The following is a 27,689-nucleotide window of genomic DNA, read 5'->3' as shown; positions in this document are numbered from 1 at the left end:
GGGCACTGACGGCCCGCGGGGGTGGAGCTCCGCAGCGGAGTAACAGGTTGGTGGGAGGGGGAGAAAGGAGGGAGCGCCGAGGACGAGGGGGAGGGCCGGAGCTGCGCGTGCTGCTTTGCCCGAGCCCGAGCCCGAGCCCGAGCCCGAACGCAAGCCTGGGAGCGCGGAGCCCGGCTAGGGTGAGTGGACCCGGTGCGGGCCAGGGCACCCGAGAGGAAAGCGAGCCCTCAGGGGTACCTTTGAGGGGCAGGCATCGAGGCGGTGTGAGATGCCCCTCTCCAGGGCACCGGTGCCGAGTGGGAGACGGGAGGAGGGGAGATTGGGGCGGGGTGGGGTACTGATTAAGAGCCGACCCCTACCCTGAGGTGCCAGATGCAGGTGGCTAGGAAGGTGCCAGGCCAGGGGCACCTGGGGCGAAGGCTGTTCCCAGGGCATGAAAGCGTTTCAGCGCCAGATGTCTCTGGAGGTCAGACGCCAGCCCTAGGGGCAGAATTTCTCTTGGAGACAGCGGTGGCGCGGGGAAGGAGTTAGTTCCAGCTGAGTCGGGAACTGCTGCTGCCTGAGGTGCAGACTCGCCAGGGGAGGGCATCTGCAGGTGCTGCTCGCCTGAGGTTCTTTCCCGCGTCCTGCGGTCTCAGCTGGCCGTTGTCAGCACCCTGGTGGCTTTGAGATGACTCTGAGGTGTGGGATTTTTTTCCCCAGCCCTTCACCTCCGGCCGAAGGCAGTTGCGAATCAGAGACACTGAGGGGCAGATGAGAGGGCACCCTCATCTCTTCGCCAGGTGTACAACCATTAGGCTTTCACTTTCTGTCCTTTGCTTTCGTGCCAGGGAGAATCGTTCCTTCTTCCTCTTGAGAGAGAGAGAGAGTACTCCCCAAGAGAGGGATATGAGGAAGCAAAGAGCCCTGCCTGGTCCTGCAAAATATTGATAAATATTAATACTTATTTCTCAGGAGGCCCCTTTCTGGGGGTGGATGTCAAACCCTTTCTCCAAGTACCCACATATTTTTTCTGTGGTTCTAGATGGGGACCATTGGATGAGGTTTGGGAGCCCAACCAATTTCCTTGATGTCTGGAGGAATCCCCATTACTCCCTGAACGCCCCCCAGGCATCCCTGACTCCTGAACTGTGGTGGCTGTCAGAATGGCAGCAGGCACTATTGGGGCAGGAAATAGGCAGGACTCATCAGGAGACCACGAGACTAGGGAAATTACAACTCCAAATCCCCAGGACAGATGAAAGGTGCACCTTGGGGCCCAGACAAGACTGGAGGCAAATTTCTTTGCCTTAGGCAGGTAAGGGAACTAGAGTCAACCTTAGCTTGGCCCCTTTGAAGCCCTGCCTGAGGAAGGTTGCTGTAATTGGGAAATAATTAGCAACCGCTATGTTTGTAGATGGGCTGCCTACACATGCCTATGCATCTCTTCTTTCATCCTGGATGTTTGGGAGTCTGGGGGCTGGCTCTGGGGGACTGCTAATCCAGAGATTTGCCCGACTCTAAGAGGATTCTGGCTTCCTAGAACCCTTCCTGTGTTTCCCAGTCTGGCCTGCATGCCATTCCCCTTGTGGGAGGTGATGGGGGTGTAGGGCTCTTCTCTTTGTGCCAGGGAGCAGCGGACTGAGGACCAGGGAGGTGGCCAAAGCAAGTGTGGGATCAGGAATGCAACTTTGGGAACCTCAAAGGGAGGGGTGGAGGGAGACAAAGTCTCCCTGTCACATACTGGCCTGTCACCAGGTTCCTGTTCATCTGCTGCTCCTGCCTGTTCCCTCCCTGCCCTCTGTCCTCTACTTCAGAGCTTTGGCTTTGCCATCAAGGCTGGAGAGCCCCTGCCTGTGGTCTTGCCCCTCTGCCTCCTCCGTGGTGTGGAATTTCTCTGGTCTGCTTTACAAGCTGCCAGTGTAGTTTCCCCGGCCCTCCCCTTCCCCTTGCCTCTCAAACCAGTCCAGCCAGTTTGCAGGGGCCCAGTTCCTCATTGTGTTTTTTTCCCTACTGGCCAAGCAGCTGTAGCCTGGCTCTCAGGTTTCTGCTCTTTCAGCGGACCTGGGCAGGAGTCCACTTGGGGGATTCTTTTTGGGTCCACGGGGAACCTTCTTATCTCTAACTATGAGAAAAAGGGTGCCAAATCATCAAGGTCACTGAGCTGTCCTTTTCTATTTTGACCATTTGCTTTCCTTGTTTCCTCTGAGGGGATTCTAATCTCTATACCTCAAGTTCTCCCGTTTTCTAAATCTGCCAATTATTTAGCATCAAGCATATTGCCTGGCCCTGTGTGAATCAGTCCTTCCTCCACACACCCGAAACCACCCCACCCCCACTTCCTGCCAGAAGTCCAGATACCCTGTCACTCCTAGTTGGAAACCAGATGCATATGGCTGGGCCAGAGGTGATGGAATTGGGGCAGGGCAGGCTAATGAGTAACTCAGGGAGAAGTGGCTGTCTGGTACAGGTGTAGAGTGTTCTCCCACTCCTTGCAGGCAGGAAAGGCAGAAGCAGACAGATGCACCTGAATCAACTTGTGGTCTGGTCTCTTCCCGGAGTACAGTTGGTGAGGAGAGCCCTGGACATGTGATAGGGGAGAGAAAAGTAGGGTCAGGCATTGGTGAGGTCGCAGGCCCTGGACTCCATGTTGCCTGGCCCTTGATCACTGTTTACCTGCCTGTCTCTGGGGCTTACGCAAGGCCTCAGAGCTGCCCTGCTGCCTTGGTCCCGCCCCACTGTCCTCTGTAACCAAAGGCGGGTAGGTTTCGGGTTTTCCATGTTGAATCATTTAGAGCCCTGCTTTCTGACCCACCCCAAAGATCCCTTCAGCCCTCCTGGCCCCTGATCCACATGTCCTTGGACTGAAGGTGATTGAGGTTAGGGAGTTAACCTAACCTGGGACCTGGGGGAGTGTTCAACACTGCCTCTGAACAATTTAGTGCTGTTGCTCAAGGGTCTGTGCCCTCTGCTGGGCCTAGGCTGGGAACTCCTTGACCTGGATCTGGAAGATCAGTAGATGTACTGACAGGGTAGACTGCATCATGAATAAATCATGTGGCTTCTGAGAGCTGGCAATCTAGGCACTTCTGGTTCTAAGATCATGACTACATAGGGCAGCAAGTCTGGACCAGGAGGAGGTCCTGTTGCTAAGAGGTCCTGTTACTGAGGCAAAGTAGATTTGTCCTGGGCAAATCTCCCCACTGCTGTGCAAGTGGGCTTTAGTTCAGGATACAGCCTTTAACAAATATTTGTTGACATCTACCACGTGTCCAAACACCTGGGGACACACTGGTTAGCTGCTAGCCATGGTCTTTGCCCTCCAGGAGCTTATTATCTCGTAGGGGAGACAGACAGGAAATAATTACTCCAATAAATGTATAAATATAAACTGGAGTAAACCTGCTGAAGGACAACTATAGAGCGTATAACGTGGATCTGACCTGGTTTGTGGGAGGCTGATTTGTGAGAACTGACCTTGTTTGTGGGAGTGGTGGTCAGGGAAGGCTTCTCTGAAGAAGTGACATCTTTCTATGAACCAGGTGAAGCCAAAAGTGCCTGTTGGACAAAGTGCTACTAGCTACTAGCTACTAGCATGTGTGAAGGATGATATTTGTTGTCAGCTTTGTGATAGTCACGTGCTAAATGTTTTCATGTTTAATATCTTGTTTTTCTCTCCTTTTTATTAAATTAGAACCCAAGTTCAATAAGGTACAAACATCTTTTTTTTTTTTTTTTGAGATGGAGTCCTGCTCTGTGACCCAGGCTGGCGGATCTCGGCTCACTGCAGCCTGTGCCTCTCAGGTTTAAGCAATTCTCCTGCCTCGGCCTCCCCAGTAGCTGGGATTCCAGGCGTGCACCACCACGCGCAGCTAATTTTTGTATTTTTAGTAGACATGGGGTTTCACCATGTTGGCCGGGCTGTTGTTGAACTTCTGACTTCAGGTGATCTGCCTATCTCAGCCTCCCAAAGTGTTGGGATTACAGGCATGAGCCACTGCGCCTGGCCTAAATAAAGTACAAAGATCTTAAGGGTATAACTTGGTACTTTTTTATCGTTGTATATGCCCATATAATTATTTATTATCTCATTCTCACAGATAATAACCTTGTGGGGTATTATCATTATACCCATTTTACAGATGAGGAAACTGAGGCACAGAAAAGTTGTGGGTTTTTTGTTGTCGTTGTTGTTTTTGAGACAGAGTCTTACTCTATCGCCCAAGCTGGAGTGCAGTGGTGCGATTACAGCTCACTGCAGCTTCAACCTCCTGGGCTCAGGTGATCCTCCTGCCTCAGCCTCCTAAGTCGCTGGGACTACAGGTGTATACCACCATACTCGGCTAGTTTTTTTGTATTTTTTGTAGAGATGGGGTTTTGCCATGTTGCTCAGGCTGGTCTCAAACTCCCGAGTTCAAGTGATCCACCCACCTTGGCCTCCTAAAATGCTGGGATTACAGGCGTGAGCCACCACACCAGAAAAGTTGTGATTTGCCTCAGGTTGCATACATCAGGTGAAGAGCAGAGACAGGATTCCAGACCAGATCCTGACTCTAGCCCAGTGCATTTTCTTCTACTGGATGAGTGGTTTGGAGAACTACTTTACCTGTCTGCCTTCACAAGCCTTTTAAGATGGGGTGATAAAAGTTTGGATGTGCTGTCTCCTCAGGGAGAGTGTATTGCTTTCATCATTTTCTCATGGAGTCCCAGGGCCAAAAAGATGAAGAACAATTCCTAATAAAGGGCTCTTCTCTCCCTGTTCCTTTCTCTTGAGAATTGCTGGGAATTCTAAGAATGCTCTTCTTCAGATAGACCTTCCCCACCAAGCCCTTTGTCACCTGTAGCTCTGCCTCTCCCATCCCTTCCCCTCCCTTCTCATCTCACCCTGTCTTGCTAGCACTTTACAGTCCCTGAAAGGGGCCTTGCCAAGTTTCCTTGGCCCAGAACTCCATGGGGAGGTTGAGTTGGGTATGTTTGTGTTTCTGTCTGGCACGTTAGAGGCTCATCCTCCAGTTTGGTGCTAGGCTCTGGTGGAGACTAGCAGAAGGGGTGGGGAAGCTGAATTTTTTTATTTGCTTGGAAGACAATCTCTCCCCCAAGTTCCTGGAGCCAGAGCATACCTGGAATACATTCCATTTGCTGACTCTGAGCTTTAGCAATGTGGACCTGGGAAGCTGGCCTATGGATGGTGTTGGCTCTGGCTCTCAGCTGAGACAAGTTTACCTGACCTGGGGCCCCTTAAAGTGGCACTTTTTTTTTTTTTTTTGAGATAGAGTTTCACTCTTGTTGCCCAGGCTGGAGTGCAATGGCGTGATCTTGGTTCACTGTAACCTCCGTCTCCCAGGTTCAAGCGATTCTCCTGCCTCAGCCTCCCGAGCAGCTGAGATTACAGGCCCCCGCTACCACGCCCGGCTGATTTTGTATTTTTAGTAGAGACAGGGTTTCACCATGTTGGTCAGGCTGGTCTCAAACTCCTGACCTCAGGTGATCCACACGCCTTGGCCTCTGAAAATGCTGGGATTACAGGCATGAGCCACCATGCCCGGCCGAGTGGCACAGTTTTTAAACCACATTTAAATATTTTTGGCTGGGTGCAGTGGCTCATGCCTGTAATCCCAGCACTTTGGGAGGCTGAGGCGGGCAGATCACCTGAGGTCAGGAGTTTGAGACCAGCCTGGCCAATATGGTGAAACCCCATCTCTACTAAAAACAAAAATTAGCCGGGCATGGTGGCAGGTGCCTGTAATCCCAGCTACTCGGGAGGCTGAGGCAGGAGAATTGCTTAAACTCGGGAGGCAGAGGTTGCAGTGAACCAAGATCATGCCATTGCACTTCAGCCTGGGCAACAAGAGCAAAACTCTGTCTCAAAAAAAACACAACCTTTTCTTGAATAGATAATACATCTACGTGATTCCAAATTCAAAAGGGACATAAGAGATATACAGTAGAATGTCCACTCCTTTCTGCTCTTCCAGAGAATAGAAACTCTCCCATCCCTGTTCCTAGTCCTCAGTTCCTCCACCTCAAAGGCATCACTGCTATCAGTGTTTTTAAGTTTCTTTCCAGAAGTGGGATGATATACTTTGAGGTCTTCTATATTTTAAATGAGCTCTGGGAGAGAAGGCCCCCTTTTCTCCAGTGAGATGGAGGTATCTGTTCAGCAGGGTGTGGGTTCTGCCTTCCCTTGGGGGGAGGAAGGGAAGAAGGCACACAGTGTTTTTTTTTTTTTTTTTTTTTTTGGAGATAGAGTTTTGCTTTTGTCACCCAAGCTGGAGTGCAGTGGCGCAATCTCGGCTCACTGCAACCTCCACCTCCCGGGTTCAAGCAATTCTTCTGCTTCAGCCTCCTGAGTAGCTGGGATTACAGGCATGCACCACCACGCCTAGCTAAGTTTTTGTATTATTAGTAGAGACAAGGTTTCACCGTGTTGGTCAGGCTGGTCTTGAACTCCTGACCTCAGGTGATCCACCTGCCTCAGCCTCCCAAAGTGCTGGGATTATAGGCGTGAGCCACTGTACCTGGCCACATGATGGTGTTATATGTATGTATGAAGATCATGTAAAATCTTTTTTTTTTTTTTTTTTTTGAGACAGGGTCTCACTCTGTCGCCCAGGCTGGAGAACAGTGGCATAATCACTGCTCACTGCAGCCTCTCTCAAGCTCAAGTGATCCTCCCACCTCAGCCTCCCAAGTAGCTGGGATTACAGGTGTGCACCACCAGGCCCAGTTTATTTTTGTATTTTTTGTAGAGATGGGGTTTCACCATGTTGCCCGGACTGGTCTTGAACTCCTGAGCTCAAGCAGTCCACCCGCCTTGGCCTTCCAAAGTGGTGGGATTACAGGCGTGAGCCACTGCTCCTGGCCATCAAGCAAAATCTTTAAACTTTTAACAAAGCCTAGCTCTTTTTAACAAAACCCACACCCTGCTGAACAGATACCTCCATCTCACTGGAGAAAAGGGGGCCTTCTCTCCCAGAGCTCATTTAAAATATAGAAGACCTCAAAGTATATCATCCCACTTCTGGAAAGAAACTTAAAAACACTGATAGCAGTGATGCCTTTGAGGTGGAGGAACTGAGGACTAGGAACAGGGATGGGAGAGTTTCTATTCTCTGGAAGAGCAGAAAGGAGTGGACATTCTACTGTATATCTCTTATGTCCCTTTTGAATTTGGAATCACGTAGATGTATTATCTATTCAAGAAAAGGTTGTGTTTTTTTTGAGACAGAGTTTTGCTCTTGTTGTATCAGAGGAAGTGGATTCTTTTAGGTTAGTGAGTCTCAAAGTGTGGTACCTGGACCAGTAGCATCAGTATCACCTGGGGAACTTGGTTAGAAATGCAAATTCTCAAGTCCTAACCCAGACCTACTGAATCAGAAGCTCTGGAGGTTAGGTCCAGCAACCGGTATGTTAAAAGGCTCTCCAGGGGCCTTCTGTTAGTCTGAGAATCAGTGGTTTATCTAGTAGGAACTGACAGGGAAGTCAGCCCCCAGGTAGAAGTTTCATAGTTTCTAGTGAAGTCTCTCAGCCTAAACTCATTTCTTCATCTTCTAGGACTCCTCCTATTTATGGAGCAGGCACCCAACATGGCTGAGCCCTGGGGCCCCGTAGACCATGGAGTCCAGATTCGCTTCATCACAGAGCCAGTGAGTGGTGCAGAGATGGGCACTCTACGTCGAGGTGGACGACGCCCAGCTAAGGATGCAAGAGCCAGTACCTACGGGGTTGCTGTGCGTGTGCAGGGAATCGCTGGGCAGCCCTTTGTGGTGCTCAACAGTGGGGAGAAAGGCGGTGACTCCTTTGGGGTCCAAATCAAGGGGGCCAATGACCAAGGGGCCTCAGGAGCTCTGAGCTCAGATTTGGAACTCCCTGAGAACCCCTACTCTCAGGTCAAGGGATTTCCTGCCCCCTCGCAGAGCAGCACATCTGATGAGGAGCCTGGGGCCTACTGGAATGGAAAGCTACTCCGTTCCCACTCCCATGCCTCACTGGCAGGCCCTGGCCCAGTGGATCCTAGTAACAGAAGCAACAGCATGCTGGAGCTAGCCCCGAAAGTGGCTTCCCCAGGTAGCACCATTGACACTGCTCCCCTGTCTTCAGTGGACTCACTCATCAACAAGTTTGACAGTCAACTTGGAGGCCAGGCCCGGGGTCGGACTGGCCGCCGAACACGGATGCTACCCCCTGAACAGCGCAAACGGAGCAAGAGCCTGGACAGCCGCCTCCCACGGGACACCTTTGAGGAACGGGAGCGCCAGTCTACCAACCACTGGACCTCTAGCACAAAATATGACAACCATGTGGGCACTTCGAAGCAGCCAGCCCAGAGCCAGAACCCGAGTCCTCTCAGTGGCTTTAGCCGTTCCCGTCAGACTCAGGACTGGGTCCTTCAGAGTTTTGAGGAGCCGCGGGGGAGTGCACAGGACCCCACCATGCTGCAGGTCAGACCCAGCCCCTCCCTGACTTCTAAATGTCAGCCCCTTCTCCCTTCTCATCAGCTTTTACCCACCAGCCATGAGCCTCCTTGCTAATTCAAATAGCCTAGGCAGAAACTCTCTGCCTTTTGTTCTCTACTGTATCTGTCCACAAAATAGGTGATATTCACATGCACAGGATATTTCCATGGGTAAAATTCTAAAGAAAATGGAGCAAGCTATAAAATCACTATTCACAAGTTTGGACCTAGTTGTCATTGCCACAACCATTAACTATGGCTCAGTCACCAGCATTTGCAAGGTCTGCAGAATATGTAAGGCGGGCTTGGAGGATAAGAGCAGTTTCCTTGGTGCTCTTGCCAAAATTCCACACCTTTCTCTCCTACTCAGGAATGTAAGTAAGTGAGGGAGTGACTTTACTTTGAGAGAAACGTAAGTCTGTTTTAAAAGTAAATTATTTATAAACTCTAGCATGTTAACTACCATTAGTGACAAATCACTTGTGGCACAGTTTGCAGCTGGTTGAGATGTTTGTTGAGGAAAATCTGGTTTACAGCAACAGTGCAGAGGTGCATCCTGTGTTGGCCTCTCCCTGGCCTGTTGCTCAGGCCTCCACAGCATGTTTTCCTTGCTGCATTTCAGGATTGTTCATCATGCTTGAAGGGACTTGACCTGAGACTGCCACTTCTCCTCCATCTGAACCCCACGCATGCTTCTGGCCTAATCTTCCTATTTCTTTCTTTCTTTCTTTTTCTTTTTCTTTTTTCTTTTTTTTTTTTTTTAACAGTTCAAATCAACTCCAGACCTCCTTCGAGACCAGCAGGAGGCAGCCCCACCAGGCAGTGTGGACCATATGAAGGCCACCATCTATGGCATCCTGAGGGAGGGGTGAGTGGGGGCCCCCCCAACAACAGAGGCATACCCCTCCTTCTTTTTCTTCTAGCTTTGTTTCCCATCTTCCCTGATTTTACCCTTTCCTGATCTCTGCTACCTCTTTCCTCCCCTAACCCTTGCTTCTATCCTTTTATCCTCTAGAAGCTCAGAAAGTGAAACCTCTGTGAGGAGGAAGGTTAGTTTGGTGCTGGAGAAGATGCAGCCTCTAGTGGTGAGTGGCCTTCTCTGGATGGGAGCAAGGGTCAAGGTTAGAGCTTTGAGGGCCTCAGGGGATCCAGACTTGGACTCACTCCCTTCTCCCACACCCCCCATATCTCTGGCAGATGGTTTCTTCTGGTTCTACTAAGGCCGTGGCAGGGCAGGGCGAGCTTACCCAAAAAGTGGAGGAGCTACAGCGAAAGCTGGATGAAGAGGTGAAGGTAAGGAAAGGTTAGAGGTGCCGGAGGCATGAAGGAAAACAGGGAAAAAGCCTTGGCCTGGAGATGGGCTGAGCTGACCCTTCTAAGCAATGGAACAAGCATGTTTGTGTCTTATGAGACAAGAAACAAGAATGTGTACTAATTCCAGGAAGGACTTCTGGGGTTCTGTGGGGGTTAGGGAGGCAGAGCACGTTAGGAATCTACCTACCTTCCATTCCACTCCCTTTGGGAGTTCCCATCCTGGCTCTGCCCCTTACTAGCTATATAAAACTTAAGAAAATTACTTACATTCTCTGTGCCTCAATTTTTTTTTATCATCATCATAATAATGGCAATAGTAGTAGCTATCATTTATTGAGTGTAATTTTGGTAGTATGTACTGTCCTGGGTACTGTAATCATTATAGTTACCCTGTGAATACCTATTCTGGACCCTTTTCTGATGAGAAAACTGAAGATCAGAGAGGCTAAGTAAATTGCCTATAGTAGTAAGTTGCAGAGAGGAATGAAAAAATCCAGGTCAGTCTTATTCTAAAGCCAGTGTACCCTTTTTAAAAACATGTCTTCTGCCTTTCATCATATTGGTTTGTGTGTAGTTGGTGCTCAATAAATGTTGGATTGTAACTTCCCTTGTCTTTTGGAAATCACTGTAGTGTAATGATTAAGTGATTGGCTGTGGAGCCAAACTAACTGGGTTCAAATCCTGGTTCTGTTACTTGTTGGCTGTGTAACTGACCTTGGGAAAGTTCTTTAAATGTTCTAAGCCTCTGTTTCCTAAATTGTAAAGTGGGGATTATGATAGTACTATATTAATTAACTATTGCTGTGTAACAAATTACCCAAAACTCAATAGCTTAAAACAAACATTTCCCGGCCGGGCGCGGTGGCTCACACCTGTAATCCTTTGGGAGGCTGAGGCAGGCAGATCACCTGAGGTTGGGAGTTTGAGACCAGCCTGACCAACATGGAGAAATCCTGTCTCTACTAAAAATACAAAATTAGCCTGGTATGGTGGCACATGCCTGTAATCCCAGCTACTTGGGAGGCTGAGGCAGGAGAATTACTTGCACCCGGGAGGTGGAGGTTGTGGTGAGCTGAGATCCTGCCATTGCACTCCAGCCTGGGCAACAAGAGTGAAACTCTTTCTCAAAAAAAAAGCATTTCCCAGAGTCTGAGGATGAAGAACCTGGGATCAGCTTAACAGGGTAATTGTGGCTCTGAGCCTGTTATAAGGTTCCAGTCCAGCTTCTGGCTGTGGCCAAAAGAAGTAAATTGGAGAATCTGCTTCTAAAATGGCTTACTCAGGGCCAGGCATGGTGGCTTACGCCTATAATCCCAGCACTTTGGGAGGGCAAGGTGGGAGGACCACTTGAACCCAGGATTTTGAGACCAGCCTGGGCAACATAGTGAGAACCCGCCTCTACAAAAAATAAAAAAAATTAACTAGATGTGATGGCATGTGCCTGTAGTTCCAGCTACTTAGGAGACTGAAGTGGGAGGATTTCTTGAGCCCAGGAGGTTAAGACTGCAGTGAGCTGTGATTGCACTGCTGCACTCCAGCCTGGGTGCCAGCGCAAGACCCTGTCTCAAAAAAATATAAATAAATGAATGAAGCAAACAAAACCAGCTTAATGAATAAGATAGACAAAACCAGCTTAATTGGCTGGGTGCAATGGCTCACACCCATAATCCCAGCCCTTTGGGAGGCTGAGGTGGGTGGATCACCTGAGGTCAGGAGTTTGAGACCAGCCTGGCCAACATGGTGAAACCCTGTCTCTACTGAAAATACAAAAATTAGTTGGGCATGGTGGCAGGCATCTGTAATCCCTGCTGCTTGGGAGGCTGAGGCAGGGAGACTTGCTTGAACCCGGGAGGCAGAGGTTGCCATGAGCTGAGATTGCGCCACTGCACTCCAGCTTGGGCAACAGAGCGAGACTCCATCTCAAAAAAAAAAAAAAAACAAAAAACAAAAAACCAGGCCGGGCGCTGTGGGAGGCTGAGGTGGACGGATTACCTGAGGTCGGGAGTTTGAGACCAGCCTGACCAACATGGAGAAACCCTGTCTCTACTAATAATACAAAAATTAGCCAGGTGAGGTGATGCATGCCTGTAATCCCAGCTACTTAGGAGGCTGAGGCACGAGAATTGCTTGAACCCGGGAGGTGGAGGTTGCGGTGAGCTGAGATCTCGCCATTGCACTCCAGCCTGGGCAAGAGCAAAGCTCTATCTCAAAACAAAACACCAAGAAAAAAAAAATCAATAAAAATAATAAAAACCCAGCTTAATCAAATGGCTGTTGGTTGTAAACCTCAGTTCCTGGCTGTTTGGCCTTCCTCACAGAGCTACTTTTGAGTATCCTCACAATATAACAGCTATTTTTTTCCCAGAGTGAGGGATCCAAGAGAAAAGCTGCAATGCCTTTTTATGACCTAACATCAGAATTTACTCATCACGTCCTCCTTTTTCTGTTTGTTAGAAGGAAGCCCCTAAGTCAAGCCCGTGCTCGAGGCAAACAGAATTAGGCTTTATCTTTTGAAAGAAATGTCAGATAATTTGTGAACATATTTTACATCATCACAAGTACCAAGGCTAGTTATGAGGATTAGATGTGGATAATACACATAAGGTCCTAAGTACAGCGTCTATCATACAGCAAGTGTCCAATGAGTGTTAGACATTCCCATTATTCTGAGTCTTTCTGAGAGGCTTTCCCTACCCTCCACCTGCTGTACTCTCATTCCCTTTTACAGAAGCGGCAGAAGCTAGAGCCATCCCAAGTTGGGCTGGAGCGGCAGCTGGAGGAGAAAACAGAAGAGTGCAGCCGACTGCAGGAGCTGCTGGAGAGGAGGAAGGGGGAGGCCCAGCAGAGCAACAAGGAGTGAGTGCAGCTGGTGGCGCACCTCGGGCTGCTTGGGGGCCTAGGCCAGGTTTAGAGGCCACTCCCTCTTTGCCCCTAGGGTTGAAGGAGACAGAAGGAAATCTCCAGAAGCTGAAAGGGGCAGTGTTGGTTTAAGGACAGGATAGGGACTTTCTCACTACCTTCTTTATCAATAATGGTGGTAGTGCATGATTTGGAGTTAAGCTACCTGGGTTTGCCTCTGTCTCAGATTCTTAAGCTATAAAATAGACTTAATAATAGTACCTACCTCACAGGATCATTGTAAGGATTCAGTCATCCATTCAGCAGATGTTTCATCAAGAATGCTGTGACAGGCATTAATCTAGGTTCCCAAGACACATCAGTGAACCCTATAGATGAAGGGCTCGCTCTCCAGAAGCTTAGTTTCTACTGAGAGGGAACAGACAGTAAACAAACATATTTTGCAAGTAAATTTGTAACACACGAGAAGGCAGTAAATACAACAGGGTAAGGCAGATCAGGAGGGCCAGGTTGTAGCGGGGCAGGTTGCAAAAATCAGGGGAGGCCTCATCAAGATTTGAAGGAAGGAAGTTTAAATGCATTAATAAATATGAATTAAAATATATGATGCGTTTAGAAAACTGCCTGACACATAGTGTGCAATAATGTTATCTATTATTAGGCTCCAGAACATGAAGCGCCTCTTGGACCAGGGTGAAGGTTTACGACATGGGCTGGAGACCCAGGTGATGGAGCTGCAGAACAAGCTGAAACAGGTCCAGGGTCCTGAGCCTGCTAAGGAGGTGTTACTGAAGGTAGGGTCTGGGGTCATATGCCCCAGCCTCTGCTTTTTCTCAGTTGGAGCATCCTCAAGTCTGCTCATCCATGGTTTCCCCAAAGTATGAGGAGTGGGTGACTGATTACAGGTACTCAGTGTGCTTTCAGGTAGATTCAATGGTGTGTTGGGACTAGAGTTAGGATAAAGGAAACCTATCATTCTGGGCTCCAGTACTGGTACTAGAGCACCTGGTACTGTGCCTAATACGATAAATATTTTTTGACTCAGTGAATTGATAAACAGATGGATTCTAATGTGGTCATCCCTGTACTTCTTCCTTTACTTTCTCCAGGACCTGTTAGAGACCCGGGAACTTCTGGAAGAGGTCTTGGAGGGGAAACAGCGAGTAGAGGAGCAGCTGAGGCTGCGGGAGCGGGAGTTGACAGCCCTGAAGGGGGCCCTGAAAGAGGAGGTAGCCTCCCGTGACCAGGAGGTGGAACATGTCCGGCAGCAGTACCAGCGAGACACAGAGCAGCTCCGCAGGAGCATGCAAGATGCAACCCAGGCATGTGACAAGAGCAGGGTCTGAGAGAGGAGGGCACTGCTGGAGAACAAGGCTGCCTTGGGATCTTGGACTTTTGGACTTTTCATGGTTGCAACTGGGAACTCCCCCTCTCCTCCTAAAGGACACAGTGAGATCTGCTGAAAACCTTGGGCAGGAAAACTATAGGGGCAGAGGGAGGGAGTACAGGCCAGAAGTACCTTGAGGTTGTGTGACAAAAGTCCCAAGGGGGACTGGGTGCGGTAGCTCATGCGTGTAATCCCAGCACTTTGGGAGGCTGAGGCGGGTGGACTGCTTGAGCTCAGGAAGTTAGAGACCAGCCTGGGTAACATGGAGAAACCCCATCTCTGCCAAAAATACAAAAACTTAGCTGGGTGTAGTGATGCGTACTTGTAGTCCTAGCTACTTGGGAGGCTAAGGCAGGAGAATCGCTTGAACCAAGGAAGCGGAGGTTGCAGTGAGCCGAGATCATGCCATTGCACTTCAGCCTGGGCAACACAGCGAGACTCTGTCCCCCTAAAAATAAAAAGTCCCAAGGGGAAATAACTGGGGAGGTTTCCTGTAGATGATAGAGGGGTGGACTGTGACTTGAGGAGAGAATCTCTGCTAGCATTGTACCAGGTACCACAAGAGTGTCAGGGGGTGCAGCTGGCATGGTGCCCTCTGGGTCTAAGCCTTTCCTTGTACACACTCACACTTTGATTTGAAGTGACCTCTTCCCTCTGAGCCTTCTGGTGTCCAACTCTCCCCTTCTCTAGGACCATGCAGTGCTGGAGGCCGAGAGGCAGAAGATGTCAGCCCTTGTGCGAGGGCTGCAGAGGGAGCTGGAGGAGACTTCAGAGGAGACAGGGCATTGGCAGAGTATGTTCCAGAAGAACAAGGAGGATCTTAGAGCCACCAAGCAGGAGTAAGGACATTGGCCCTCTCAGAAATACCCATGATTCATATGCCACTTCCTTTCTTTTTTTTAATTTTTAATTTTAATTTTAATTTTAATTTATTTTTTGGGACAGAGTTTCGCTCTTGTTTCCCAGGCTGGAGTGTCATGGCACGATCTTGGCTCACTGCAACCTCTGCCTCCTGGGTTGAACCGATTCTCCTGCCTCAGCCTCCCAAGTAGCTGGGATTACAGGCGCATGCCACTACGCCCAGCTAATTTTTGTATTTTTAGTAGAGATGAGGTTTTACCATGTTGGCCAGGCCAGTCTCGAACTCCTGACCTCAGGTGATCTGTCCACCTTGCCTCCCAAGCACTGGGATTACAGGTGTGAGCCGCTGCGCCTGGCCCCCTTTCTCCTTTTTTTTTTTTTTTTTGAGATGGAGTCACACTCTGTTGCCCAGGCTAGAGTGCAGTGGTGCAGTCTTGGCTCACTGCAGCCTCTGCCTCCTGGGTTCAAGCGATTCTCCTGCCTCAGCCTCCCGAGTAGCTGGGATTATAGGTGCCTGCCACTAGGCCCGGGTTTTTTGTATTTTTAGTAGAGACGGGGTTTCACCATATTGGCCAGGCTGGTCTTGAACTCCTGACTTCGTGATCCTCCCACCTCGGCCTCCCAAAATGCTGGGATTACAGGCGTGAGCCACTGCACCCAGTCCCTTTCTTCTTTTTTTTGAGACAGGGTCTTGCTCTGTTGCCCAGGCTGGAGTGCAGTGGCACAGTCTGGGCTCACTGCAACCTCCACCTCCTGGGCTCAAGCCATCCTCCCACCTTAGCCTCCCGAATAGGTGGGACTATAGGCATGCACCACCACACTTGGCTAATTTTTGTATTTTTTGTAGAGACGGGGTTTCATTATGTTGCCCAGGCTGGTCTTGAACTCCTGGGCTGAAGTGATCCATCTGCCTTGGCCTCCCAAAGTGCTGGGATTACAGGCATGAGCCACCATGCCTGGCCCACTTCCTTTCTATCTATGGTATGCTCTTACTCTCCCATTTCTCAAACTGCTCTTTTCCACGTTCACCTTCCTTCCTCTTGAGAGTTGGTGCCCAGCGTGTTGGCCTCCAGAGAGGTGGCTTTTATTGTCATGCTAACCTCCCCCAGGCATGTGGCCTTACTCTGTTCCCTTTCCCCTTTATTTCACCTTGCCTGGCTCAGACTCCTGCAGCTGCGAATGGAGAAGGAGGAGATGGAAGAGGAGCTTGGAGAGAAGATAGAGGTCTTGCAGAGGGAATTAGAGCAGGCCCGAGCTAGTGCTGGAGATACTCGCCAGGTTGAGGTGCTCAAGAAGGTATTTGGGAATTGGGGGGCAGAATGGTAGGTAGGGGTGATGAACACCTGCCTTACCTCTCCATGAGGGCCTTCTTGCTAGTGGGGCTGTCTCCTGTGTGCTTGGTTTCCAGGCCTCATCCTGCCTGCTCAGCTTGATCTCTTTCCAACACAGCAGCACCAGTCTCCTCATTGAGCATAGAGGTTTCTAATGGAAAGTGCTCTCAGAACCCAGGTTGGGGTATAGCCAGAGGCTGCTGGCTGACTCCCAAGAGACGTCATGGGTAGCAGCATTTAGGTGGATTTGTGAAACTCCAGGATGATTTTTGCAGGCTCAGAAATCTAATTTGGTCAGCATGGCAAAAGCTGCTTTGTCTTTCAGAGGGGTCTCTAACTACATTTATGAAAAAATGTTTACCATTAGAATTTCAGTTTATTAATTTACGTTGAGAAATATCATCACATGGACTGGAATACTTGTGTTGGCATGGCCTGGTTACTAATGTAACAAAACTAATTAGAAAAAGAAAAATAGCAGAGTATATGGTATTACATTGAAGATTCACTACATATTATATAACCCTTTAGCCTAATTATGGTACTTTCTGAATTTCAGAAGTAGCTAATAGCTAATAATTAGAACCAGAACTCCTATTTTAATTTTCTTTTTAAAAGAAATCAGAGCTGTGCCAGCATTTATTGTGTCACACATTTTGGTTTTATACACACACACACACACACACACACACACACACACGAAAGACAAGTGGCAGCTGCAGGGATTGTGCTGACCTGTTCTGTCAAAGTCTCTCCAGGTTGCTCTTGCATGCAGTTGGAGATCCCATGGCCACACTATATTTATATATATATATATATATATATATTTTTTTTTTTTTTTTTTTTTTGAGATGGAGTCTCACTCTGTCACCCAGGGTGGAATGCAGTGGCGTGATCTCAGCTCACTGCAAGCTCCGCCTCCTGGGTTCACGCCGTTCTCCTGCCTCAGCCTCCCGAGTTGCTGGGACTACAGGCGCCCACCACCACGCCTGGCTAATTTTTTTTGTATTTTTACAAAAAAAATACAGGTACTCAGTGTTTCACCGTGAAACATGGTTTCACCGTGTTAACCAGGTTGGTCTTGATCTCCTGACCTTGTGATCCGCCCTCCTTGGCCTCCCAAAGTGCCGGGATTACAGGCGTGAGCCACCGCACCCAGCTTCACACTGTATTTTTTTTAAACAACCAGCCTTACTAGCCATACCTTCATGTACTCTCCCTTCATGGTATTTTTTTTTTATGGAGTTATATTTTACATGCTATAAAAGTCATCTTTGTGTACAATCCAATGGGTTTTTTTTTCTTTTTGAGATGGAGTCTTACTCTGCTACCCAAGCTGGAGTGCAGTGGCACAATCTCGGCTCACTGCAACCTCTGCCTTCTGGTTCAAGCCATTCTCCTGCCTCAGCTTCCCAAGCAGCTGGGATTACAGGCACACACCACCACGCCTGGCTAATTTTTGTATTTTTAGTAGAGACAGGGTTTCACCATGTTGTCCAGGCTGGTTTTGAACTCCTGACCTCAGGTGATCCACCCGCCTCAGCCTCCCAAACTGCAGGCATGAGCCACTGGCACCTGGTCCCCAGTGGTTTTTATTATATTAACAAAGTTGTACAACCATCATCACTATTTAATTACAGAACATTTTCATTACCCCCTCAAAGGCACCAAACCCATTAGCAATAATTCCCCCCACCCAATGGCAACCACTAATCTACTTTTTGTCTCTGGATTTACCTATTCTGGATATTTAATATAATTGAATCCTATAATATATGGGCCTTAAGGGTCTGGCTTCTTTCACCTAGCATAGTGTTTTCAAGGTTTGTCCATGTGGTAGCAAGTATGAGTACTTCATTCCTTTTTATGGCTGAATAACATTCCACTCTGTGGGTATACCGTGTTTAGTCCAGTCATCAATTCGTGGACATCTGGGTTGTTTATCCATTTGGGCTATAATGAATAATGCTACTATGAACATTCGCGTATAAGTTTTTTTGTGAACACATATTTTCGGTTCTCTTGGGTTACCTAAGAGTGGAATTGCTGGTGATATAAATGGTAAATCTGTGTTTAACTTTTTGAGAAACTGCCGAACTACTTTCCAAAGTGGCCACATCAGTTTTTATTCCCCTGGCAGTGTATGAGAGTTTCAGCTTCTCCACATTCAGGTATCTTAGTCTGGCTCTGGGTGCCCCATCACCATTCCCGTTTCCTTCCAGGAGCTGCTCCGGACACAGGAGGAGCTTAAGGAACTGCAGGCAGAACGGCAGAGCCAGGAGGTGGCTGGGCGACACCGGGACCGGGAGTTGGAGAAGCAGCTGGCGGTCCTGAGGGTCGAGGCTGATCGAGGTCGGGAGCTGGAAGAACAGAACCTCCAGCTACAAAAGACCCTCCAGCAACTGCGACAGGACTGTGAAGAGGCTTCCAAGGCAAGGGGAGTGGGCACAGGGCTTAGGAGGTGGAGGCTGAGGGTGTCTGGAGGGCTGAGGAGCCAGAGGGTGTGGAAAGTTACCTGTCATGGGTATGTACTGACCAGCTCCTGGGTCCTAGGCATGTGGTTCAAAGAAGCCAGGATTTGGCAGGGGGAGGATACCTGTATCTCTGTAGGGGTGGGATTCTCAGAGAAGCGTCTGGCTGGTGGCAGCTGCTCTCTTTAAGCCTCATTCTTATGGGCTGTCTTTGGGATGGCTTTCCTGGGTGTGGTCAATGGCCCCAAGCCCTGGGGTCTGAGCTGCCATGCCCTGGGGTCTGAGCTGCCACCCCCTGAACCGTCCTTAGGCTAAGATGGTGGCCGAGGCAGAGGCAACAGTGCTGGGGCAGCGGCGGGCCGCAGTGGAGACGACGCTTCGGGAGACCCAGGAGGAAAATGACGAATTCCGCCGGCGCATCCTGGGTTTGGAGCAGCAGCTGAAGGAGACTCGAGGTCTGGTGGATGGTGGGGAAGCGGTGGAGGCACGACTACGGGACAAGCTGCAGCGGCTGGAGGTCAGTGGTTCTGCCCTCCCAGCCCTCTCTGCTCAGCCCTGGTGAAATACTCCTATGCTAAGTAGTTAGCCATCAGTTTCGCTTTGCCCTTAGTGTGCATCTGTTTTGCCTCCCCAAACCTGCTCTGTTAACCTTGGGTTTATTTCCTGGTGTATACTTTGGCGCCAATGTTCAGTCTTTGCACTGGTAGTTTTGTTTCTTATTTCTCACCCTTTGCTTGCTCTATGTGTCCTGATTTCTTTGCTAGGAGCCTGTTTTCATTGCGCATCATTTTCATAAATACCTCCTTTCTCCTGCCCAGCTACCCACCTCCAAATGACTTGAACCCAAGTTTTACCTTTTCTCAGTCCAACCCTGCTTCCCTACCTCCCAGGCAGAGAAACAGCAGCTGGAGGAGGCCCTGAATGCATCCCAGGAAGAGGAGGGGAGTCTGGCAGCAGCCAAGCGGGCACTGGAGGCACGCCTAGAGGAGGCTCAGCGGGGGCTGGCCCGCCTGGGGCAGGAGCAGCAGACACTGAACCGGGCCCTGGAGGAGGAAGGGAAGCAGCGGGAGGTGCTCCGGCGAGGCAAGGCTGAGCTGGAGGAGCAGAAGCGTTTGCTGGACAGGACTGTGGACCGACTGAACAAGGAGGTGGGGCATGGGGTATTCTGGGCCTTTAGGAAGAGGCCCAGCTCATCCAGAAGCTGGCCTGAGAGGACAGGGGCTTGGGGGAGAGGGGTTAGTCGAATGTGTGATGACTATGGCCAGGTGCGGTGACTCACTCCTGTAATTCCAGCACTTTGAGAGGCTGAGGTAGGCAGATACCCAAGGTCAGGAGTTTGAGACCAGCCTGGCCAACATAGCAAAACTCTGTCTCTACTAAAAATACAAAAAATTAGCCGGGCTTGGTGGCTCATGCCTGTAGTCCCAGCTACTCAGGAGGGTGATGCAGGAGAGTCACTTGAACCCGGAAGGTGGAGGTTGCAGTGAGCCGAGATCATGCCACTGCACTTCAGCCTGGGTGACAGAGCAAGACTCTGTCTTAAGAAAAAAAAAAAAAGAATGTGTGATGTTTGCTTTCCTCAAGTTCATTGTTAGGAAGACCAAGACCAAATCTTCTGGAAGGGGCATCCTTCCTACCTCCCCTCCATGTTTTTGCTCTTTCCCTTACATCCTATTCCTTTATGGTCTTCATTCTTGGAGAGCATCTCCTGGGATTCTCCCTTAGGAGTCTACAAAACCTAAATACAAGAATCTTCAATGGCCAGCTTGGGCAACATAATAAGACTCTGTCTCTACTTAAAAATAAAATTAGCCTGGTGTGGTGGCTTGTTCCTCAGTTTCTCTTTATAGATGGGGAATTGAGACCCAGAGAAGATAAGTAACTTGCCTATGGTTGCTAATTAGTGGTAGAGCCAGGATTTGAACCCAGACATCTGTATTCCCAGCTACTCGGAAGGCTGATGTAGGATTGCTTGAGCCCAGGAGGTTGAGGCTGCAGTGAGCTGTGACTGCCCCACTGCGCTACAGCAAGAGCCTGTCAAAAAAAAAAATCTTCATTGGTAGAATTTTAAATTTGGGTGAGGGGAAGGAGAAAAGAAAGAAAAAAGAAAAGGAAATAAATTGCTTTTGCTGCTAAGGTTCTCCTCCCAATCTTTTTGTAAAGCAAGAGCAAACACGTAATATGTTACATCAATTCTAAAGTGCACATTTTATCATTTGTCAATGAAAAATGCACATCTTATCATTTGTCAATGAAAAATGCACATCTTATCATTTCTGAAATAGAGTTGTGTCTTATACCTTATGGTATGTTATAGTTTAATTGGCATATTTTTCTTAGTGGTACGCCTTATAATCATTGGCACCTTGGGCTTGCTGAAATGGTAATTTAAGGCTTACTTTGTATCAGGCACTGTTGTAAGTACAGAACTTCACATAATTAACTAATGTAATTCTCACAACACCTTGTGATATAGTTACTATTTTTAATCCCATTTTACAGATGGGGAACTGAGACCCAGAGAGATAAGTAACTTGCACATGGTCACCAGTAAGTGGTAGAGCCAGGATTTGAACCCAGACATCTGTATATAACTATTAGCTATACTAGGAACCTAGGCCCAGGAAAGAGCAAGAGAGGGCTGCCTTGTCAGGAAGGAGACCCTTAGGGGAGAGTCTTGGGAGTCTGGGCCTGGAGAGGGTCATTTATGTACAGTGCTGAAGACCCTTTTCTCTGTGTTTCAGTTGGAGAAGATCGGGGAGGACTCTAAGCAAGCCCTGCAGCAGCTCCAGGCCCAGCTGGAGGATTATAAGGAAAAGGCCCGGCGGGAGGTGGCAGATGCCCAGCGCCAGGCCAAAGATTGGGCCAGTGAGGCTGAGAAGACCTCTGGAGGACTGAACCGACTTCAGGATGAGGTAGAAGTCTAATATCCTTGGGTTTGAAGGTCCTTGCCTCTTTTTTTTTTTTTTTTTTGTCCGAGACAGAGTCTCACTCTGTCGCCCAGGCTGGAGTGCAGTGGCGCGATCTTGGCTCACTGCAAGCTCTGCCTCCCGGGTTCACACCATTCTCCTGCCTCAGCCTCACAAGTAGCTGGGACTACAGGTGCCTGCCACCACGCCTGGCTAATTTTTTATATTTTTAGTAGAGACGGGGTTTCACCGTGTTAGCCAGGATGGTCTCAATCTCCTGACCTCGTGATCCGCCCTCCTCGGCCTCCCAAAATGCTAGGATAACAGGCATGAGCCACTGCGCCCAGCCCGGTCCTTGCCTCTTAACTGAACCTGTGGCCAAGGGTCCCTGGGGCCCAGGTTTAGGTCTAATGACTTGCAGGGTGGAGGAATATATTGTCTGTAGAGCAGTGATTTTCAAATTCTGTAGCTTAGAGCCACCTGAGGAGATTTTTAAAAATCCCCACACCCAGGCTGTATCCCATACCACTTCAGTCATCATCTCTGGGGATGGGATCCAGGATCAGTATTTAAAAAAACTCCTCAGGTGATTCCAAGTTGTGTAGAGACTTTAAAAACAATAAAGAAGCTGAGGATGGTGGCTCACGCCTGTAATCCCAGCACTTTGGGAGGCTGAGGCAGGCAGATCATGAGGTCAGGTGTTCAAGACCAGCCTGGCCAACATGGTGAAACCTTGTCTTTACTAAAAATACAAAAATTAGCCGGGCGTGGTGGTGCATGCCTGTAGTCCTAGCTACTCAGGAGGCTGAGGCAGGAGAATTGCTTGAACCTGGGAGGTGGAGGTTGCAGTGAGCCGCGATTGTGCCACTGCATTCCAGCCTGGGCAACAGAGCAAGACTCCATCTCAAAAAACAAAAACAAAAACAATAAAGGAAATTAATGAGGGCAGGTGCAGTGGCTCTTGCCTGTAATCCCAGCACTTTGGGAGGCTGTGGCGGGCAGATCACGAGGTCAGGAGATTGAGACCATCTTGGCTAACACGGTGAAACCCCGTCTCTACTAAAAATACAAAAAATTAGCCAAGCGTGGTGGCACATGCCTGTAGTCCCAGCTACTCGGGAGGCCGAGGCAGAAGAATCACTTGAACCTGGGAGGTGGAGATTGCTGTAAGCTGAGATCGCACCACTGTACTCCAGCCTGGGCGACAGAGCGAGACTCCATCTAAAAAATGAAAAAAAAGAAAATGGATGAAAAGTCAGTTTGCTTTTTATTGTCATCATGCCACTGGTAATTCTAAAGAGTGACAGTGATGAAATGTTTCTGCCCACTGGGCTGGACTGCTCCTGCCCCTCAACCCTCACCTTCTCACTACACTGAGCTGTGGCATTTTTACCCCCTGCCCAGATCCAGAGGCTGCGGCAGGCCCTGCAGGCATCCCAGGCTGAGCGGGACACAGCCCGGCTGGACAATGAGCTACTGGCCCAGCGACTGCAGGGGCTGGAGCAAGAGGCAGAGAACAAGAAGCGTTCCCAGGACGACAGGGCCCGGCAGCTGAAGGGTCTCGAGGTGAGAGCACTGAGGTGTGACCTGTGGAAAAAGGGTGGGACTTCCAAGCCTCTTTGTGTACTAGCGGTCAAAACTGACAGCCCACAGTTGATGAGTTTTGTTTGGCTGCAGTATTTTCAACAACTTTGAATCAATTGCCAATGTTTAGAAATTTATAGAGGTCACCTAAAAATTTGGATTTCTAGTTTCTTTTGTATTTGGCAGATATGGTAATACTGAGTGTCTTGTCCTGAGTCTGCATGGCAACAGTTGGCTGGAGCTGAGCAGTGGGTTTCCCCTTTAGAGTGAACAGTATTCTTCAGTTTGCTATATTTGATAATAATAATAGCAGCAGCAAACATATTGTGCTGTGTGATAGGCACTTAAGACTTAATCCTCAGAATAACTCTGTGGGGTAGGTAGTCTTGTTTTCTCCATTTTACAGATGAAGGAAACTGAGGCACAGAGAGATGAACTTGTCCATGGTCTACTGCCAGGAAGTGGTAAATCTGATTTTCAGACTGGACAGTCTGGTCCCATGTACATACTCTTAGCCTCTACGTGGTACTGCCTCCAGTACCTCAGTTTCTGAGTCTCTTCACCTCAGCCTTGGCCCAGGTACTTGGGTTTCTCTCTCTTTTCCCATTAGAGAAATAAGGTTTTCCAATGAAGAGTAGATTCTGGGGTTTGCCTTTCTGTCAAAGGGTCATCACCAGAGCATGGCCCCGACCTGCCCATGATGCCACATCTGGTCAGTAGAGGGCGCTGGCTCCATAGTGGCTCTGGGTCCGGGCAAGTACCAAAAGGTTACTGGGATGTGCAAGAGAGAAAAGTCTGTTAATGCTGGAGTTTGAGAGGCTCCTGGTCTGAGTTTGGCATTCTGGTGTCCAGCATTTGGGACAGAATTACTTGTTCTTCTGTCCTAGGAAAAAGTCTCACGGCTGGAAACAGAGTTAGATGAGGAGAAGAACACCGTGGAGCTGCTAACAGATCGGGTGAATCGTGGCCGGGACCAGGTAACCGCCCCCACCCCTCATCTCTGTTTACCCCTGACTGCATCACCTCTTGGTTCTCTCAAAAACAACTCTACCCTCCCATCTTTCATCATCTGGCTGCCGAATCTGTGTGTGGCTGGGTCTCCTTCAGGGTTTTGTCTGCTTTGGGAAAGGTTGGCCAGTTTCCTTGGGTGGAAAGAAGCCAACGATTTGCATGGAGGAAGGGATCCTGGTGGCCTGGGCTATTCTCTGACCTGAATTGGGGCTTCTTTGGTTTACAAGGGATACTAGTTCCTGGAGGGACGAAGGAGGCTCTGTTTGCATTCTCTGGCCCCTCCCATTTGAATAGGCTGTGATTTTTTAGTTGCCTGGGAATTTTTGGATTCAGGGTTCAGAGACCATCCTCCCATGACTCAGCCTCACTTTGTTCAGCTTGCTGGTTCATCCTTAGCCCTCCCCAAGTCTGGTCCTCTCACCCATCCCCACTAGGTGGATCAGCTGAGGACAGAGCTCATGCAGGAGAGGTCTGCTCGGCAGGACCTGGAGTGTGACAAAATCTCCTTGGAGAGACAGGTGATGGGGGAGGGGAGGATTCTTAGGGATGGACCCCAGGAGGTGAGTAAAATGGCCAGTGGAGTGCTAACTGTGGAGGCTTCCTGTCCCTCTCAGAACAAGGACCTGAAGACCCGGTTGGCCAGCTCAGAAGGCTTCCAGAAACCTAGTGCCAGCCTCTCTCAGCTTGAGTCCCAGAATCAGTTGTTGCAGGAGCGGCTACAGGCTGAAGAGAGGTGACATAAGCCTATCCTTCCTCCCTTTCTCCCTCCTTTTCTTCCTCCCTCCCTCTTGGCTTTTCTCCTCTGTGGCTCCCTCCATCTTCCACCTCAGATATGGCCAGCCTGGCCTGATCTTTAGGGAACATTTTCTCCTGATAGAGAGCAAAGAGTGTTGCAGAAATTCTGAAATGTGAATGACGTCACTCTCCCTTGTTCTTTGAATCTGCCCTGGATCCTGCCCAGTCTAATGGTGGAGCTCATGGCTGAGAGGAGTCCTTGGGGACAGTAGGGGGCCAAGTTAGGATTCCCTTAGAAATGGGGACACTCATAGACATTCTTCTACCTCACCTTAGGGAGAAGACAGTTCTGCAGTCTACCAATCGAAAACTGGAGCGGAAAGTTAAAGAACTATCCATCCAGATTGAAGACGAGCGGCAGCATGTCAATGACCAGAAAGACCAGGTGAGGACATGGCACCCCGGAGCCAAGCAACCTGGGGCAGGTATATATTATATGTTTTCCTGAAAGCCATGGGAGGCCCTTATCTCCTATAGGTCCTCCAAACTTAGACTTTCCTTGTATAAGGACAGAGATTAGATTGAAAAGACTAGACTAGAGAAGTCATAGTAAGCGTATATATTGAGTGCTTATGATGTGCTAGGTTCTGTAAGTATTACACATGTGTTAATACATTTAATCCCTAAGACAACCATGTGAGGTTAAGGAACTTGCCCAAGGCCACATTTTTCCAGCGGCAATTATACCTTGTCAAGATTGTTATGGGGGAGGGTCCCAGGCCATGGTAGTAGATGCTATTCAAATGTGTGGACTTGGTATCCTGCCCAGCTAAGCCTGAGGGTGAAGGCTTTGAAGCGTCAGGTGGATGAAGCAGAAGAGGAAATTGAGCGACTGGACGGCCTGAGGAAGAAGGCCCAGCGTGAGGTGGAGGAGCAGCATGAGGTCAATGAACAGCTCCAGGCCCGGATCAAGTCTCTGGAGAAGGACTCCTGGTATGGGCTACCCTTTTGCCCTTGCTCCATAGGGACACTAGAGCAGGGAGGGAATGGTCTCTCCTGTGCTGGATAAGGAGGAGAATCTCTAACATGGTACTGTGTAGTCACTTGTTTCTGGTTGGAAGCCAGTATATTTATTTATTAGTATCTCAGCCACCATCCTGTACCTCCCCAAATCTGATTAGTTGGGGATTTTGTGAATAAACTTTAGGCCTTAGAAGAATTGGGGTTTCCTTTGTACAAAAAGGGTAGCTGTCTTAATATTTCTATTTTCCCCTCCCCAACCATTATGCTTCTCTCTGAGTCAGGCGCAAAGCTTCCCGCTCAGCTGCTGAGTCAGCTCTCAAAAACGAAGGGCTGAGCTCAGATGAGGAATTCGACAGTGTCTACGATCCCTCGTCCATTGCATCACTGCTTACGGAGAGCAACCTACAGACCAGCTCCTGTTAGCTCGTGGTCCTCAAGGACTCAGAAACCAGGCTCGAGGCCTATCCCAGCAAGTGCTGCTCTGCTCTGCCCACCCTGGGTTCTGCATTCCTATGGGTGACCCAATTATTCAGACCTAAGACAGGGAGGGGTCAGAGTGATGGTGATAAAAAAAAAAAAAATCATCAGCAATAAGCTGATAGATGGACTTTCCACTGTAGGAGTGGAGATTTCAAGCCAACTGAGCCTTTTCCTCAAGTGCCGACACCTCCCTCATCTCTCTTATAGTGGAAGGATGGTCAGCATTAGGCTGATGGGGACTGAGAAGGATAGGAAGGGATAGAAATTGCCATGTGTATAAAGCTTTATTCTTTAGCCCTTAACCCTAAGGCTCAGGGAAATACCCTATGTTATTGTGCTCCCTGGATTCCTGCAACTCATTTTCCTTCCACTCTGGAGCAGGGTGAGGGGAATGTTATGGGTAACAGACATGCAGGCATGGCTCTACCCATTTCTTTGCACAAGTATGGGGCCCATGCGGTAGTCCCCATACCCCTCCAGTTCCTATATTTTTGTCTTCTTCCCTTCCCCTCTTCGCCATTCCTACCTTGCATTTTTCCTGTCAGTGCCTTACCAAGGCAAGGAGATAAGGATGCTCTTCTTGCTTTTTATATCTGCACATTCATACCTCTCCAAAGACCAGCTTTTCCCCAGCCAGGGCCCTCAGGCTTCCCTGCTGCCCCAGTGATCGATTGAGAGAGCTGTTGGGGTTTCTCTGCCAATGACCCCCGGGAGAGGGACTTTGGTAGGGTCATGATAAAGTGGCGGGGGTCTGGTCCTGCTCAGGGTTTTCATCCTTCCTCCTCTCCCTCCTCTGTGACTGTGGATATGGTTATAAGGTGGTTGCACCTGGGAGCCCTGACAACTGTCTGCACAAATTCCAAAAGTAAAGGTGTCAGTCCCTGTGGCCTTCCATGGGGCTTCTCTGACCACATGTGCCCAACTTCAATAAGAGAACCAAGGGACCCTCATTTTCTGAGGTGCTTGGCTCTGATTCAGGGCTTTGCAAGGGGTTAGAAGCTGACTGTAAAAATGGGAAGAGGCAATGGAAGACATTTATTTCTCCTTTGGATTTTGGGGAGAACCAAGCCCTGGTAGGGAAGAGGTAAGGGGGATGATTCACCTCCATATTTCCTAAGCAGGTTGTATAGGGAGCCGGTGACAGGAGGAAGGCTGTTTTCACGAATGACTTGTAATGTCGTGATTAAAAAAATTCCTATATTCTTCTGCAAATCAAACATTCTTTCCCAATCCAATCCAGCCTTGGTTTTATTTTAAATTAAATATTAAAATTACACATTTATATTGAAA

At 49.1% G+C, this 27,689-nt stretch overlaps 1 protein-coding gene and 1 non-coding gene across 4 annotated transcripts; one reads left to right on the top strand and one right to left on the bottom strand.

The window, feature by feature from the left end:
* Window positions 1-27,689, top strand: CGN (cingulin). Of its 3 annotated transcripts, XR_010152515.1 has the most exons (22): window positions 11-179; window positions 7,534-8,420; window positions 9,202-9,302; window positions 9,450-9,519; window positions 9,632-9,727; window positions 12,477-12,604; window positions 13,269-13,401; window positions 13,717-13,929; window positions 14,685-14,833; window positions 16,019-16,151; window positions 18,409-18,618; window positions 18,968-19,174; window positions 19,548-19,805; window positions 21,402-21,572; window positions 22,971-23,132; window positions 23,557-23,729; window positions 24,038-24,127; window positions 24,596-24,679; window positions 24,776-24,894; window positions 25,233-25,341; window positions 25,726-25,889; window positions 26,201-26,500. XR_010152515.1 is itself a non-coding variant. In XM_513800.8 (21 exons), exons 2-21 carry the CDS (start codon window positions 7,548-7,550, stop codon window positions 26,340-26,342), a joined length of 3,612 nt encoding a protein of 1,203 aa, XP_513800.3. In that variant the 5' UTR covers window positions 1-179; window positions 7,534-7,547; the 3' UTR covers window positions 26,343-27,689. The 3 variants fall into 3 exon arrangements, 2 of the variants coding, with proteins under 2 accessions (XP_513800.3, XP_016782542.1); XM_513800.8 differs by lacking the exon at window positions 23,557-23,729 and having other exon boundaries at window positions 1-179; window positions 26,201-27,689; XM_016927053.3 differs by lacking the exons at window positions 24,038-24,127; window positions 24,596-24,679; window positions 24,776-24,894; ... (1 more) ...; window positions 25,726-25,889; window positions 26,201-26,500 and having other exon boundaries at window positions 23,557-23,730.
* LOC112207338 (small nucleolar RNA SNORA44) lies at window positions 16,879-16,986 on the bottom strand. The gene has a single exon (XR_002941770.1). It is a non-coding gene; the product is annotated as a small nucleolar RNA SNORA44 (small nucleolar RNA).

This window comes from Pan troglodytes, chromosome 1, assembly GCF_028858775.2.
Source record: "Pan troglodytes isolate AG18354 chromosome 1, NHGRI_mPanTro3-v2.0_pri, whole genome shotgun sequence".
Classification (NCBI taxonomy): domain Eukaryota; kingdom Metazoa; phylum Chordata; class Mammalia; order Primates; family Hominidae; genus Pan; species Pan troglodytes.
This window is presented reverse-complemented; position numbering and strand designations above follow the sequence as displayed.